Here is a 17,877-nt window from a genome sequence, read left to right as displayed (position 1 = left end):
CTCTCAGTGGTTAGAGCATCAGCCTGCAGACCAAAGGGTCTCAGGTTTGACTCCCAGTCAAGGGCACATACCTCAGTTGTGGGTTCACTCCCCGCTCTCCCTCTTCCTCTCTCTAAATCAATTTTAAAATAATAAAATAAATTTAATTTGGTCATTCATATTCTGCCAGAAAAGGGGACTTCAACATTCCAGTGAGCTTTTTAAAGAAAAGGGAAAACAGTAACATCAGTCTATCCAATGGCTAAAACCTCAAATCAAAGTGAGGCATGATCACTGATTACTGAGTCTAACTCCATAGCATGTCCTGTTTCCTGGCATGTGGCCTGCATCTCTGTATGAAACACCCAGGAACTAACATAGTCCATCATCTCTGCTCTCCCATTAGATCCGTCTCCAAATAATCAGCATACTGCACCCTGGACCCACTGACCACGGAGCCACAGTGGAGCTGCAGGCTGAGAGCCTGAATGAGTGATCGTAGGGAGCCACTGCTGCCACGTTCGCAAATCACTAGCAGCCAGAGCGGGTGAAGGATTTTTTAATTTGGTTTGGTTTCCCAACCAAGACATCCTCAAAGTTCATTGTTCCTTGAAGTGGAAGCATTTAATTCGCTCACAAACAAACAATTAGAAGCACAAGACTAGAGAGAACACAGAATTGAGGACGAAGGTCAGTATATATGAAAATAGGGGCTGGGAGGTAGCTGAGATCATGAATGTCCAGGGATTCTTGGCACGGAGCTCACACCAGCCAGCCAGGCACTCTCTTTCCACGGAGTCTCAAGGGGAAATCACCCATCGATCCTAGGCACACGCGTTCTAGGACCAATCCCTTACCTCAGAGCAGCCTCTGCCTCAAATTCCTGCTTGCGCTTTAATGTTTAAATTATTAAATGCATTAATGTATTTACATTATTCAAGTCTTATGTGCATTTTTCTAAGATAATTTATGTATAAGAGTTTGAATGTCCATGACTGTTAATGTCTACAACCCTTCCTGTTCATTATTGATTCTGGAAGAAAAAAAAAAAGTCAGAGTTTTAATGCCTTATTTTTAATGTATTAAGAGTCTGAATAAGTGCATTCTCTTTTTTCTTTTGTAATTTCATAATTTAAGTAGTGCATTTATTAAACTGACACAGTATGAATTGTGGTGAAGCCTGGCACGGCTCCACGCTGCCGAGCAGCCAGCTGGAGGAGCACGCCCGCTCCTCTGCGACCAGCGGCGGCGGGCTCAGCACGCCTCCCACAGCCACCTCCCGCGCTGGAGGGGCAGCCAGAGGGGCTGCAGGCGCCGCCAAATGTAGGCTGTGCAGGAGATTCTCCTCCTCCTTTTTAAAGTCCTTGCCCAAATCCTCTCTCCCTGTTAAGTGGGTTTCCAGGATGCTGTTCAGCTGCCTCTTTTTTTCTGCTCATGGGAAGTCCTCACCTGCTGTGCTCCAGGTGATTCCAGAGCTTGGAATCAGCACACAATTTTCAAGAACAATCAAAACGCCAGGGTTTAGCACAGCAAAAACGAGCAAACAACACAACTATCTTTAAAAAGGGATCTCAAAATGCAGACAAACATCTCAGACAGCACCTTGAACTTGAGCAAAAAAACTTTTCTTTTGAAATCCAGTTTCCACAGCAGAAAAACCCTCTTTCAACTATAGCCAGTAGAGCGACAGTGACACCCAATGGCCTATCAGTTCAATCCCAGCTGAGCATGCCCCCCAGCTTTCCCCAATAGTTCCAGGCCCAGAGTTCCAAATGAACAGGAAGCTCAAAGGAAAACCAGGTATCAGCTGCTCATCAAAAAGCTGAGTCGCTATGGATGAATTTCCTGCCCCTACACGGAACACACACACTCATTCTCATTCTCTCTCCCTCCCTCTCTCTCTCTCTCTCTCTCTATGTAACTATGCTCATGTGTGCAAACTGCATAGGAGAGCACACACCAGAACCATCTTTCTGTGGGTAACGTGAGCACATGCACATGCACAGATCACAATACATGGACTGGGCAACACTGTACAAGTCGACTTGGAGTGGGAGAAAGTTGCTCACTGCTGTTTTAGAATCTAACTCTGCCACTTCTCATGTCATACATGCACACATATGCACACATTTATAAATAGATATACATACACACACACACACATATATGTTTTGTGTTTTTCATGTATTTTCTCCCTTTCTTTTTTCTATTATTTTCCTGGTTCCTTCTTTTCTATTTTATTTTCTTTTTTGGCCACTCATTACCATTCTTTAACTGTTACAATTTATATCAGCATATAATGTTAAATAATTACAGGGAGCGGAGCTCACTCTAGTGAGGATATAAACGCGCTGTGGGAATCTACAGATTTAAACAAATAACACTCACAGCAGGGGGTGAGCGGATGAATTAGCATTAATATCCTGCCTGGGAGATCCCAGTGCACTGGTACTGCTTAAATACAGATCTTTTCTGTAACAGTCAATATGACAGCTCCCGGCAATACAGCCCCTTTCCCTTTCCCAGTCAATATAGCAGCCAGTGAAAATAGAAACGTCCCTATAGCAATCAATATAGCAGCCAGCTAAAATAAACCCTTCCCTTTTAAGGGCTATATAATAGTCAGCTAAATGGAAGAATTGGCACCCCTGCTGGAGAGCTCAGCACAGAAGCCAAGGAATGAACAGGCCATGAGCACTGAATGATCCTTGTGCTCAAACACGCCCTGCCCAGGAAGGGAGAAGACATCCTAGGCAGGAGCCTGCGAGGGGCGCTTGGCAGGCTGCTCCCGGTCCCAGGGAGTAAATGCCCAGGTGGTAAGCCGGCCAGAGGGCACGCCTCCCTGAGGTTTAATTAACATGGCCAGAGACTCTAGAATCCTGCTCACACTGTCAGCGGGCGTAAGGGAACGTCTGTTTCGGGTGCGGAAGGAGAGTACCCTGATCTGAACCCCGTTCGTCCCGCCCCGGCCCCAGAAGGGAAGAGTATTGAGTTAACAGTCTGTGGTTTTCTGTTTTCCAGCAGCGGGGACAGCGGTTGTGTCAGAATCAGACATCTAGCCAAGTGGGTGAAAAGCATGGCATTCTACGTTGAATGCCGCCCAGCAGATATATAGAACTCGTTTTAAAATCCACAGCCATGCACCTATTAACTATTGTAACGATACCACCTTTCCCCTACTCATAACATGGAAATACTCTCCTTCCCTGGAGACATACAGGAAAGAAGTTGTATTTTAAGAGAATTCAGAGGATGGCTCACTCTGAAAGCCAAAAAACTCCACCAAAGGCCTTTAAAAAAGAAGAAAAAGAACACAAGGAGCGTTTGATTAAGAGAAGTTTCTATGCATTTAAAGTCACTGTTCTTTCGTTACAAGCAGCTACTTCTAAAATCAGTTCTGCCGGAGGATGAATTTGACAAATGGGGAATACAACTACTGACACCAGTGCCAGCCTGCAGCCACACTCCTGAGGCGGATGCTGCGCCTGTTATCTCCATCCAGGTGAACATCGGGGATGCCCCTCCCGCTTCATTACGATTCCACAATCTGTCTGGCATCCTGTGGGTAAACCCACAGAGGGTCCCTGCCTCCCCGGCCAGGTGTTCAACACCCAGTGATGCTCATGTCATCCATCAGGTGACTCGGGCAAGTGCCACAGTGTCAGACACTGCAGGAAAAAAGGAAGTTTGAGAGCTCAACTCCTTAAAATTTTAGATCCCAACACCCTACCTAAGCCCAAAGACTGTGCAGGGGCTCTTCACTTCAGGAAGTCCATTTCTTAACACCTCAGGAGGGGAGACGACGGCATGGTACAGGCAAACATCTGATGAGGGGCACCAGTGCTCATCGGTCCTACAGCCCATCCAAGGACGGCCTAGTGCTCCATGGAGATGGATATGGGGGGGGGGGGGGGGGGGAGGCACCCATGATTTGACAGCAAATGCAGCAGCACAGAAAGTGAGGTTCTGTTCTGAGCCAACATGGCATTCAGCATCTAGAGCCGAAGCCAATGGACACTTCATAAGCGCCGATGTGCATGGCCATTCCCACGTCCACACAACATAAACTGGGGGGTGTCCCTCTCAGTCAGATGGCAGTGCAGCTGGAACGAATGCACCATGAGGTCAGCAAAACCCACCTCCACTACAGATGCCAGGATAGCCACCAAAAGTCAGGGAGGGGCAGCCACGAAGAGAAGGAGAAAGAGAGAGTAATGAAAGAGAAAATAGTTATGAAACGGAAAGAGAAAAGAGAGACATGAACAAAAAGATTCGAGATAACAGAAGAGGTAAAATAAAAAGGAAAGGCGAAAACGTCACTCTGGCATTTACAGTTTAAAGCTTTCGGGGCATTTATGAAATGACAGTTGCAATAAAACAAACAGAATGGTGAGTCACCCAGTTTCCAAGTTGAGTCAAAAGGGGCCGTTTCTAGACAAAGCGCAAGGCAGCCCTGCACCGCACACTTCACGATGCCTATCGCAGCACAGACAGGATGTGGAGAGCGGGCAGTGCGAGTACAACTGTCTCTGCTGGTCCCAGTGTCACCAGGCATAAAGACTGTCGAGATTTAAACCATAATAATGGAAAGGCTATAAAGGTCTCAGCTATAATGTTTCCTCTGATGTTCCCTTTCATAAAATGCCCGCTTTATGTTGCCTCCATGGCCATGATACACTACACAGCCACAAAAGTATGTGGCACCTGAAGTTCCCAGCAGGCAGCCAGGCAGCAACTGTACACCCCAGCCCCTTGGCTCACCACCACCATCTACATACGTGAGGACACATGCACACTCACACACACACTCACACATGCACACATTCTACAAATATGTACTGAGTGCCTACTTCCTGCCAGGAGCCAAGTTAGAATACATGCCCATCCCATAGAGGATTTAATAAGTGCCTAGGTGCCAAGTACCTAGGAAACAAACAAACAAAAAATATATTCTGCGTGGAAATATGACCATGCAACATAGGGACTCCTTTGCTACTTCAGCACCTACCAGCTTTACACAAGGGCATGGCAGCCCAACAGTGACAGCAATTTTCCCTCCTCTGAGCCAGAGCAAAGTAGATAAGGTGCAATACAAATCAGATAAATGCTCAAAAGAGGGGGCGAAACCGACACCCACAAAGATATGCCTTTGCTTGAACTCAGCAGTCAAAACTGTACAGAAACTACTAGTTTAAAGAGAGTCTTTTATCTGCAGCCTGCCACCTAACCATTCTAGGCACCAGGGAGCCGCAACGCCAAACCTCTCCATGTTCATACCTTATGGACACAGCCAAGAGGCAGGAACTTAGAAAGGACAACATGGATGTGAGAACCGCACGAGGGATAAAATGAGGTTGGAACCTGTAAGTCAGGGAGACCGTGTAATGCAATTAGGGAAGCCAAGGCACAGCATTAGGAAAGGACCCATCCAGTCAAGCCCAACTCGCATTGGCTAGGTGGGCAGCCAGTGCCAACCACAAACCATCCCGGGCTGCTTCCCTGTTGACTATACTAGTAATTGGCGAGTCTGTGCTAGAGCCACCAATTACCTTTCGGCCTCTGTACTTAGTTTACAGACAAGGGGAAGCAGGAGAGACCAGTTAGTAATGAGGAAGTAATGGCCACTAAAAGGCACTGTGTTTTACAGAGCTGCTTCGGCAGGAAAAGCCATTCGGAAAATAAAAAGTGAAAGAATAAAATAAGCGAGAGAAACTCAATTTTCTTCTCCCTTCCTCCCAAAGCCACACTTAGGATAAAATGAGGTTTCTGCAGGTTAATCCTTATGAGGTAAGAAAAAAATGATTAAATACATTTAAAAAAATCAATTGTACATTAAACCAAATCCAGGAACTGCAAAAACAAACACCGCAGCATCCCTCCAGCCGCCGAGCTCTGCCGTCTGGTCAGCAGGGGATACCCCACCTGACGGAGCCGCTGAGGTAATGGCAGAGGAGCAGGAAGGAAGGGGAGATGGAGCTGGGGAGGGGCGGAGAGGAGGGAAGCCAAGATTTCTCTGAAATAAAGGTATTTCTAGACATTCCAAAGGAAGAAACAAAATGGGGCTCCGGAGACCAAGCTGAGTTCTTCAAAACTCCAACAGAAATAACAATAATGATAACAATCACGTGATAAACAGGAGTTATAAACCGCGTCCCTGTCAAATGATCTGCCACTATTTCCAGTTATTTCTTCTGCTCATTAGCAGATCTATTAACTGCCATTTTTCAGCAAGACAACAGAGAGCGCGAGCTGGAGGTGAGGTTAGGAGGCACGCCTTTGTCTTGGAAGAAAGCCCCTCTTGGAGCCAGGATGGAAACGTCTCCCCCTCCCCAGTGCTCTGGCGTCCTCAGAGGAAAGCCCACAAGCATGCAAAGCCCAAGCCGGGCCCCAGCTTCTCCACAGTGGAGTCAGGCTGGAGAATTCTTGCTAATCCTACATAAACCTCACAGGGCTGAAATGTCGCGGCCCATTTGCTTCTCTGTGTGCCCTGCAACCACCCAGTCCCGCCTGCAGCCAACCCTCCTTTTCATCACTTGCTCCAGCCACACGGCGGGAGGAAGATCTAAGTCAGGGCCATGGTCAAATCCGTGCCTTTGGTAGGACCAGGAGCTAGGTACTCACTTCAACAAGGCACACCTGTCAGTCTTGGGTCCCAAAGTCTAAAAAAGTGACAAATCCAAATTCCCGCCCCCCCGCCCTCACCTTAATGTGCTTCTGAAATGAGTCACTGAGAATTGAAAAGAAAGTTCTGAAAGCCTGGGGGGGGGGGGGGGGGCGTAAGGAAATGCTGACAGGAAAAACAGGTAATCAACCATATGACAGCAGTGTTCCCAACAGAATAAAGACACGTACCCACAGGGAAAAGTTTCAAAACATCTAAACATTATTAGAGTTGCTATCAATGGCAACAAGATCTGACAAAAAGATTTTACTCTCTTAAAGACATCTCTATTCATTTCCAAGCATGAGAACTCTGACAGTGAGGATTTGTGGATGTGGACAGGCACGCAGATAAAGGGTCTGCCTGAGGGCAGAGAAAGCAGAGATGGAAGATGCCGGATGCTGTAGCTTCTATGTGGGTCCAGGTGACTCCCTGAAGCCTGCACAGCACCACTTCAAGAGCTGGAGTCAAAAGCAAATTGCTCAATTGTGGAGCCTTCCCTCTGCCAGCAAGAGACGAAGAACAAGCGGCTGCTGCCCCCTAGAAGCTACCAGGGACATTGCACCTTGCTGTACAGACAAGATGAAAAGATCCTATTATCTTGCCTCGATCGCGTAACCTGTCATTAGTGAGGTGCATGGGTGCAGACGCCTCCTCCAAGAACAAGGAGGCCACATCACCTGTGATAAATTAATAGGTGCCTTTTCAACAGCTAAGATGCACACAAAAGACACCACGCAGGGAGAGCGCACAGGCAGCAGCCTCAGAGGAAGCAGGATCCCCAGGCAGGCCCCCCCCCACGCCCCCACATCCCCCCACCCCCGCCTAACCCTAAGCCCCTCTCCCACACACTGCGTGGTCCTGAGAAGAGCTCAGCAATGCCTTGGGGCTTGAATCCCAGGCCTGCCACTTACTCGCATAGGAACCTGTGTGCCCTGGGCTTGTTTCCTCGCTGTAAACTAAAGAAAAGAATCATTCTCACCAGTTTGTTAGGATAAAACAAGATAACAAAAATACAGAAACAGTACGAGGCCAGCAATTCATATAGCACAAGCCCTACTGGCCTTTGTGATCAGAGTCTGTAATTGGTCAGTTAATCGAAAAATCAGTTAAAGCGGGGAATCATTAAAAATGGAGCCTCCTCTGCATACCTTACACATTTCACATTAACTTAAAACCTATAAACGTACAGTCATTTGCTAATCTTTTGATGTAGAGCCAAGACCTTTTCTTTGAGTGTGGGCCCACAGACTGAAGTTCCCAGACAGACGTCTTTCTTGCATAAACCCCACCCATAACACACCCTTCACCATTTCTAAAGCAAAGCCAGAACTGAAAGAAATTAGTAAAGCAAATCAAAGTACCAAATACTTCTAGATTTTTATGATCTTCCCCTAGCTTAACTGCCGTCTTGTTCACACCTCAAAAGACGCAATCATTTTAGCAGCTCACACTTACCAAAGCATTCAGCTCAGTTTTCATAGAACCCTTTTCACATTTGTTTATAAAACACACGGTATTTGTAGGTCCCTCTGTTCACATTTATTTATATTTCACCTATTGACAGCATGTTTAGTAAACAGCCTAAATCATTAACAAATGCAATTGGCTCACACAGGTTCAGGGCATGCTGGCCTGGGTGAGTAGGTCCCCCGGTGCCACATCAGCTAGCTGGCTGCTTCAAGGAGTGTGCCGAATGCAAGCTCTTAACACTTTAAAAAATGTATGTACTGCACAAGAGATGTGAAATGACTTTCAAAAGTACACACGAGACAAGGACCAGCAAAAGGGAAGAATAAGGAAGGGGGGAAAGATGTTTAACAAAGGTTGCTTCCTTTTCCCCTTCTCCCTCAAAATCCACGTTTGGTAAACGGTGGGAAAACTAAACCATTTATACAAATAACCAACTTACGTGCCTGATTCTATTAGCAGATCCTCCCCACCAGCCTGGAGAAAGCAGCCCTGTCCCTCAAGACCCTCTTGCTGTGGCCCTATTAGGTGACAGGGGACACAGAGCGAGAGGGAAAGGCCTCGTGGTGGGCACTGCTGGGTGAAGGGGGTGACGGCTGACCTAGCCTCATCCCCCCCACCCCCCGAGACTCTGTAAGCACAAACAGGAGAGCTGTGCCACCAAGGTCACTGCTAAGGCAAGAGGTCACAAAGGTGACAGCATGTCTTCTTCTAGACAAGGCAATAGATCCGCCCCGGCCCCTGAGGGCTATGAGTTAGCTCCGCTCTGAGCCCAAGTGTCAGGGAGTGCCCTGGGCAGATTTACCTCAGGAATCACTCAGTGTCGGCCCCATCTCTAGGCTGTTCGGACAAACTCATAATGGCAGAGCGAAGATTTGTGGAGCAACAAGCATAAATCTTGGTTATAACTACAAACCATAAAAGAGAGGAGAGCTGGGAGGGAAGAAGGAAGGGCGGCGAAGGCGTCCTTCTCCAAAGCACCACTTTATCTTCCTGCGGCTTCTCACGGCACAGAAGTGGGATTAACTACAAGATCATATTTTCAAACCCAAATTGGCCTATGTGGGTTGACAATGAGCTAAAATGTTTTAAACTGAAATTCTCGTGCAAAACGCAGGGCACACGGCTGTCCAAAGTATTTGACATTCAGTGGTCCCCAGACTGGGGGATTTATTGAGTTTGCCACATGGAACACCCCTAATTTTAGGTCACAATTAAAAATACCCTTTTAAGAAAACTTCTTTCAAATGAGATTAATAATCGATTTTAAGCAAAAGAAGAACCTTTGAGAACGTCCCTCTGCCCAGTAAAGCTCTGGACAGCCCGTCCTCAGCAAGGGGTAGGCCACGCCCTGAAGGACTCAAGGACTCTGTCTCCAGGAGAAAAGGGGGGACACGACCCACTTCCTCCAGAGCAATGCTGCCGGGGACGAGATGAAAGATGAACTCCCGGCACCATGCGGCTCTGCAAAGAGGCCTCAAGTGCCCAGTTCCTCAGTTCCCACGTCTCTGAAACGAGGGCCCTGTATGGTTACCCAACAGCCAGGCCTCTGATTACAGGAACTATAGCAAATGTAAAGTGTTACCAGGAAAGCCAGGAACCCAAAGGATAAACAAAGCTGAAAAAGTATTTCAAATTCCACTCCTCTAATTATTACTCCTAAGAGTTTCGATTCATCTAATAATTATTTGTAAAAGGATACCTTCCAACTGAAAAAGCAACCTCTTCATTTACCTGAAAGAGGAAAGAACTTGAAAGGCAGCCGCCTGGTCTATGGACTAAACCCTCCCAGTGCACAATAGGAAGGACGGGTAGGAAGAGGCAGTCATCTCAAAATCAGTAAGTGGCCCAGAGATCACAGAGAAGCCACCCAGAGACAGAACGAGACTTTTCTCCAGTTCATCCTCTTCAGCATTTAGTTCTAAGCCATTTTCCTCCCCCGGATGGAGGACAGGCGGGACCCTTAGGCACCCTCCCATGAGGGTGTCCGTGTTACGAGAGGAGTGTTGGTTTCACTAGAGGTTTTGCACTGTTGAGAGGGGAACGGAGGAGGAGGCACGGCAAAGTTTTTCCTATGTGGAAGGTGCCCAGGCCGCAGGCCCAGTACGCGGGGTCTGGGCACACGACATCAACCCCAGCAGAGAGCTGCACCAGGAGACCCACCCCCAGCTGTTTACACTAATTTTTGGTCCCAAATTTCTCAGCAGCAGTTATGAGGGGTCCTCCCCGGCCTGTGTTGCTAGTAACAGTGTAAGTACCCAAATCGACAGATAACTCACTTCTTAAATATAAATAAATAGCCCTGGCTGGGTGGCTCAGTTGGTTGGAGCATCATCCTGTACACCAAAAGGTTGTAGGTTCAATTCCTGGACAGGGCAGATACCTAGATTGCAGGTTCGAAACCCGGTCAGGAAGCATAAGAGAGGCAATGGATGAATGAGTCTCTCTTACTTTGATGTTTCTCTAGCTCCCTTACTCTCTCTAAAAAAAATAAAATAAACATATTCTTGGGTCAAGAAATAAATAAGTAAATAAATAAATAGCAGATTTAGGATTATCCCTATAATGTCATGCCCAGTCACCTACATCCTGATGTCCGAGTGAGAAACAGAGGTGGAAATTACAGCTCACATGAGCAAACCTAACTCTGTTATTCAACAAGCCCATAGAAATCAACCACTATATATTTTTAAAATAATAATGCTTAATACTGTACATTTGCTTGCTTTGTTTATTTATTTATTTATTTTTCCTGGGGAGGAAAAATGACAAGTTTCTGAAATCTCTAAATGGCTAGTTTCATTGCCCCTATGCTTATAAAACACTTTCATAAATACAATATTAAAATCAACTTTATTTCCCCGCCAAGCACTCTGAATTTTGTTAAAAGGTGTGTGTTACATGTTCTACATATGCAAATATGCACACATCCATAGTGCACATGAGAGTACACACAAAGAAATGCACTGAGCATATGAATGTCATCCTTCAGAAATGTCTTGGTGGGGGGAAGCCTCTACTTAGAGGACAAAACTGCCGGCACACAGCCTGGGTCTGCAAGTGTCGAGTGTCCTTATTTTTAAGAATCCAGCGTACTGCCTAGCCGGTCTGGCTCAGTGGATAGAGCATTGGCCTGTGGACTGAAGGGTCCCGGGTTCGATTCTGGTCAAGGGCACATGCCTGGTTTGCGGGCTCAGTCCCCAGTAGCGGGCGTGCAGGAGGCAGCCAATCAATGATTCTCTCTCATCACTGACCTACCTTTCTTTCTTTCTTTCTCTCTCTCCCTCTCTCTTTCTCTCTCCTTTCCTCTCTGAAATAAAAATACATTTTTTTAAAAAAAATAATAATCCAGCATACCAAAAAATATTGGTCCTAGGGAAAGTGATAAAGTAGAAATCACCATCATCATTTATAAAAATACATTCATGTAAGCTTAGCATTCTTTTGGTGGGTGGATACAGGGAAAGGTGGGTGGATACAGGGAAAGGACAGAAACAAAACAACAACAAACCCTATACTTTACAGTTAGAGGAAGAGAACATGGCAGAAGACTCATCCATTAGAAAGAACTTGATGTCAATGAGCAAAAAGCTGAAATTCTAGTTTAGCCAAAACCCATAAGCATATAAAGTAGATGAGCAATAGTGTTGCTGAATATTGAGAAATTTGTTGCGTTGAAACAAGTAGACACGTAAACGAAACTTATTTACTGCTTACTTCAAATAACCTAAATCATATGACTAAAAGGACTCTCGGAAGGTTACTTAACCCCAGTTTCTGTATCCAAGCAAGATAGGAACTAAGTTACTCCATGCCGACAATGTCCACCCATTCTTTTCTTTATTTCTTTTTTGTTTTTTTATTTCAGAGAGGAAGGGAGATAGAAACATTCATGATGAGAAGGAATCATGGATAGGCTGCCTCCTGCACATCCTCCACTGGGGATAGAGCCCGCAACCCGGGCATGTGCCCCAACCGGGAATTGAACCATGACCTCCGGGTTCATAGGTCGATGCTCAACCACTGAGGCACACTGGCCAGGCTTTACCCATCCTTAAAGACCCATCAGCAAGGCAGGACTTCATCCTGCCAGAGTGAATCCACCTAGAGCAATGGTTCTCAACCTGTGGGTCGCAACCCCCTTTGGGGGTCGAACGACCCTTTCACAGGGGTCGCCTAAGACCATCGGAAAACACATATATAATTACATATTGTTTTTGTGATTAATCACTATGCTTTAATTATGTTCAATTTGTAACAATGAAAATACATCCTGCATATCAGATATTTACATGACGATTCATAACAGTAGCAAAATTACAGTTATGAAGTAGCAACGAAAATAATTTTATGGTTGGGGTCACCACAACATGAGGAACTGTATGAAAGGGTTGCAGCATTAGGAAGGTTGAGAACCACTGACCTAGAGCCTTTGAGTGAGCCTGAGCATGTGTCCACAAGGTGACGAGAAAACTCAGGTCTACAGGAAATTTACAGAAGGCTTTGAACAGGTCTGGGAGAAGCTGGAGGGGCTGTCAAAATTCTTTGCCCTTGGAGGAAAAGTTCAATAAGAAACAATGAAGAAGAAAAAGTAATCAGCTGTTTTAACTAATACACAGAGTTTTGTCATTAACAATTAGAATTTCAACTGGGAGTTCTCAGAATTTGTCAAACTGGTCTGTTCACCAATCTCTAGCGCTGAGAACTTTATGACATTATAGAGCAACTATCCCACTAATACAGTCAGGGTTGCTGGGTTCGTTTTTGAGGGGGAGGAGAATTTAAGGGGCAAGAGAAGGTAGCATGAAGTGTCACTGCTTGCGTAGAATCAAGACAAGGGGAGAGACATAAACACAAACATATCATTTAGAAACTACAAGACCATACTTCTCAGCACAAAATCACAAGCCTGTTTGTATTGTCCAGAGAGGACAGAAATAAAATCAGGCCCTCCTTCCCTAGCAATAAAGCAAACAATCATGCAGAAGCCCAAATACGTACATTCACCTGCTGTCAACAGAGCCTCTTCTGTCAGAACCCCCCGTCTATATATGTAAAGCCTAAGAGACCAGTCGACGGAACGACCGATCGACCAGTTGCTACGATGCACACTGACCACTTGGGGGCAGACGCTTAATGCAGGAGCTGCCCCCTGGTGGTCAGTGCACTCCCACAGTGGAAGCGCCACTCAGCTAACCAACGGGCGCCAGATGCTGCACTCACGGCTGGTGAGCACCACTGTGGCGGCAGTGGCGCCAGCCTCTCCCAATCGGGACTGACTGGGCACCAGCCTGTGGCAGCCACAGCGGGGCCAGGATGAGCGGGAGCGCCCCACGAACCTGCTGCTTCGAGCACTACTACATCCCTTGGGGGATGTCGAACTGCTGGTTTCGGCCCGCAACATCCCCAGAGGGGTCCCGGGTTGCGAGATGGCACAAGCCAGGCTGAGGGACCCCACCAGTGCACGAATCTGTGCACCGGGCCTCTAGTTTTTCATAAGGGGGAAGTTAGAACTAGATCATCTAGTTCGGGAGACAAAGAACACCAGTATTTGCCTTTAGCATCCTGTGCTTAGCCCTTTTACTGTAGAGGACAGGCAGCTCCCATTAAGGAATTTTGCACTCAGCTAAAAACAAAAACAAAAATAGCATAGCAGGGTGTTCCCTCAGCACTGAACTATCCCATTCCTCCAGACCTGGCTTCCAGCTCCAAAAAACCCACTCTGAGTACCCCTCACCCTCCACCCCGCTTCCTCTGCAACTCCTCCTCTGAATAATGAGCGCTCTCTCAGACTCCACGCCAGGCAATTCCGCACCAATTATACACGATTTTATACTGTTCGTTAAATTATATACAGCCCTGTGTTTTTTGCTAATTGTTTCATGTATACAAATGCCTTTCCTCCCCCAGATAAAATATATAAATTACTTAAGAAGAGGCTTAGTTTTAGTCTTCAATTGTCTATTCCTCCCGAGCATCCAGGGAATGGGTGACACCCCAGTCAGAATCCCTGTGCTATCGGGCTTTCTGTGGTTGGGCTACCGTCCGTCCCTTCTCCAGCACCTGTGACTCAGCACCCGCTTCAGAGCAGCTTGTCCTGTACCCACAACCTGCCACACGAGCTGTCGCTAGCCCCTGGCGGGCTCCTCTGCCTGGCACCCTCCCACCGCCACTCCCAAGAGGCAGAAGTAGTTCACACAAGACCATACAACTCGGCTGGTGCCCTCATTTAATCAGGCTGCTGCAAATGGTTGGCCAAAAGCAATAAGGCCATGACTGAGAGACTGTGGGAGTTTAATATAAAAAATTTAATAAAAAAAGAGGGGTCTACCTTTTAATAGGGCTCTAATTACCCAACTCATAGGATCAGCCCAAATGAGATGGGAGTTTATTTCGGGGTTTTTTTTTAATTATTGTTTTTTTTATATATATATAAATTGCTGCTATGTGTTTTCTTTCCTCTGAGCAATTATGCAGCAAGTACGTAAAGAGGGGAAAAAATATTAATTAAATATAAGGTAATTGTAGAGTTGGCCTGGAGAGAATGAGTCTGAACTCTGGACAATCACAGGCTACTAGGGTTTGAAGACTGCTCAGGGCCTCCCAGAAAAGAAAGAAATAAAAATACAACCAACCAACAAGCAGATGCACAGTGCAGCAAGAAAAGAGCATGAACAGAAACATTAGTAGAGCAAAGGGGCTGCAGGGCTCCACATACCCCGAAATCAGTGAGGCTGCCAACTGCTTGGGGCTCCCTGCTAGAAAGGACCTCCCAGAGTTTGTCCAACCATGACCCCCCAGAATGGACCGGCTGCTCTCCTGGTGATCAATAGTTAAATTAGGAGGTCAAAATTTAAAGAGACTGAGGAATAAAGGATTGAAAAGGACTGTCGTGTTCAATTTGGACATCACTCCAAAACCAACTATAACTTCAGCCCGAGGGGCAGTGTGGCAGGCCCCGTGGGAAATACTCAAGGTCTACCTAAGAGACTGGCTTTCACACCACCGTGACCTCAAGGAAGAACTCAGGCGATCCCAAAAGAGTGAAATGAAGTCACTGCGGGGACAGGTGAAAATGAGCCATTTTTGGTAACAACAGGTGACATGACGGCAGTAGCACTGTCCTGAAACAGTCCAGGCAGGGCTTGTATCGCCCTGGTCTTTCTCCCCTCTGTCCTGGAAAGCCTTAGAACAGGCTAGGATTCATGCAGACTTGCTCACAACGCTAAGGCCCTCTCCTTACCTCCTCACGCTACTGCCAGAAGGAGAAGGAAGAAAAACAGGCGAAACAGCAGGCCCCGCAGAAACAAAAGCTGGGCAGTACATCCCTAAACTTGTTGTCAACATTCAAAGAGAGAAAAAGCTCTGAAAAGTTCAACCTAAAGCTGGCCCCTCCATAAAACATGTCTGGTTTGTACAGAACAGGTCTCTCTACCCCACCAACAGGACCGGCAACCGTCTTGAAATGCAAAGTAGGATAAAAATGGGGCAGGCGGGCAGGCACTCTGGCTCAGACCCCCGAGCAAAAGCACTTTGTTAAGAAAATTACCTTCGGTACCTAGTAGGCCTCTTCCCTGACAATAACATAAGCAGGAAACAAATATCATAAACCTAACTACTAACCAGGCAAAACGGAGTTCCCTCCCTTAACTGTTCTTCAAAGGCCACCTGAGGTGCCCTCACCTTTAGGGGCAAAGAACAGCTATTCCAGCCCTAGCCAGTTTGGCTCAGTGGATAGAGTGTCGGACTGCAGACCAAAGGGTCCTGGGTTCAATTCTGGTCAAGAACATATACCTCAGCTGCAGGCTCCTCCCCAGCCTAAGCCCTGGTTGGGGCGCGTGCAGGAGGCAACCAATCGATGCGTTTCTCTCACACTGACATTTCTCTCTGTTTCTCCCTCTCCTACTCTCTCTAAAAATAAATGGAAAAATATCGAGTGATATTAAAAAAAAAAAAAAGAACGGCTATTCTATACAATCAAGCAGCAACTTGGCTAAGCCCAGCAGCCTCACTCCAACTCAGCCCCCAAAGGTTTCAGGTGCCCCACTAATTACTATTGATCAGCAATAAGCCAAGTGGTGCGTCGCCAACTTGGGTGGATGCTTTCAGTTCCAGAAAAGATCAGGCTTTGCCCTGACCAGGTAGCTCAGTTGATTAGAGCATCATCCCAAAATGCCAAGGTTGTGGGTTTGATCCCTAATCAGGACACATACAAAAATCAGCAAGAATGCATAAATAAGTTGAAGAACGCATAAATAAGTGGAACAACAAATCTCTCTCTCTCTCTTTCTCTCTCTCTCAAATCAATAAATAAAGATTAAACTGAATAAAAAGAAGACAGGCTTTACTAAAGAGATCTTACTAATTCCTGATGCCAGGAAGTCAGAAGTCAGAGGTCACTGATGGAGTTAGTCTCCACACAACATCTACTTTTAAAGGGACACTACTGATGAAAAGCTGTAAGACCATAGGGTTTCTTGAAACTCACATTGTATTTTAACTATTAGAAAATGATACATATGTAACCTGGATTCTTACCAGTGGCTCTCGAGGCATCACATTTTCACTTCCTGGACTAGAGCTTGGCTGCAAAGAAAAACAGAAACAAAAATAAGATCACAGTGCCACCCAATGGACATCAAAACCAAAGACATTCTACTCTCAAGCAACACACACAAACCCCTTTCTCATATTTCTCTCCGTTTTTTCACACTGTAGGGTGTGCTGGGTGGGCTATCTGTAAGCAGTGGCCCGAAGAGTCTGAAGTTGCAGCGAACACGAAGAGGCTGCCTGGGTTCAGTGCCAGCACCTCGAGAAGGCTGGGCTTGGCTTAGGAGGACCCAAGACCAGCAGCTGGGCAGCAGGCGCTGAGGACCATCACCAAATCCATGGAAATAGCAAAGCCCAGCAGGAAGGTGTTAAGTGAAAGCAAAACCTTTTGCCTCCTCCCAACTAGGAGTTGACCAGGAAAGGCAGAGCAAAAGTGGAGAAACGGATCCAGCCACAAGGGGGCCCCAGTTGCCCACACCCGGGATTTTCTCTGAGCATCTATCTGGAACCAGGAAAGCGAGATCTACCCTGGTTCCTACACTAGTCTCTGAGGACAGCGACCCACAGCAGAAAAGAAAGCCAGGCTTAAACTCTTTTTTCACAATAAGCTAGTGACAGGCTGACAGATAAACGGACCAACTGGCAGGCAGGCAGCATTGTGGCCCACTCGCCTGGCTCTAATCTGTTCTGTTTCCTTCTCTGGATCTCTCCCTCACCCTCACATCTGCCTTCCACCCTTGACTGATCTTACCAAAATTTAGAGAAAGAGACAGAGGCAGAGACAGACAGGCTCGGAGGAAATTTACAAACCTCCAAAAGCATAAAACAAGCAGTTTGCGAGAGTTATGATTCGTTTACTGTACTGATGTTCAAGCCAATTTCCAATTATCTACAGATAAAATCCAGACAACTGCAGCTAATGTGTGGGTCTTAGGAGCCAGCCTCCAGCCTCCACACTCCCCCAGCCAGTTCAAGATGACAAGTGGCAGGCTCCTAGGAAAAGAATAGGAGGTAGGGAAGGGAAGAATGCACTCCACAGAGGGTCCCCCACGATGTCCTTACGCCCAGATGCCACCACACAGCTGGCACATGCACACGGGCAAGGACTCTGCTGGAAGACGGACTCCATCCTCAGACAAAGTCCTGTCTCAAGTGCTCCTCTTGTCCCAGGCCAAGGCCAGCCAGCATGAAGCCAGGTAGCAAGTCTCAGGCCAGGT

At 46.7% G+C, this 17,877-nt stretch overlaps 1 protein-coding gene across 4 annotated transcripts in view; it reads right to left on the bottom strand.

Annotated features, from left to right (window-relative positions):
- Positions 1-17,877, bottom strand: part of PEX14 (peroxisomal biogenesis factor 14) — a 133,827-nt gene that overhangs the window by 95,841 nt on the left and 20,109 nt on the right. For 3 of the 4 annotated variants that reach the window (XM_036347322.1, XM_036347325.1, XM_036347324.1), the window contains exon 2: positions 16,649-16,696. The exons of the other annotated variant lie outside the window; for it this stretch is intronic. In XM_036347322.1, coding sequence (XP_036203215.1) covers positions 16,649-16,696 — 48 coding nt within the window. The remainder of the gene's footprint in view (positions 1-16,648; positions 16,697-17,877) is intronic. 4 annotated transcript variants of the gene reach the window in all.

Source organism: Myotis myotis, unplaced genomic scaffold, assembly GCF_014108235.1.
Source record: "Myotis myotis isolate mMyoMyo1 unplaced genomic scaffold, mMyoMyo1.p scaffold_m19_p_2, whole genome shotgun sequence".
Taxonomy (NCBI): Eukaryota; Metazoa; Chordata; class Mammalia; order Chiroptera; family Vespertilionidae; genus Myotis; species Myotis myotis.
The sequence above is the reverse complement of the archived record's forward strand: the minus strand, read 5'-3'. Positions and strand labels throughout refer to the sequence as shown.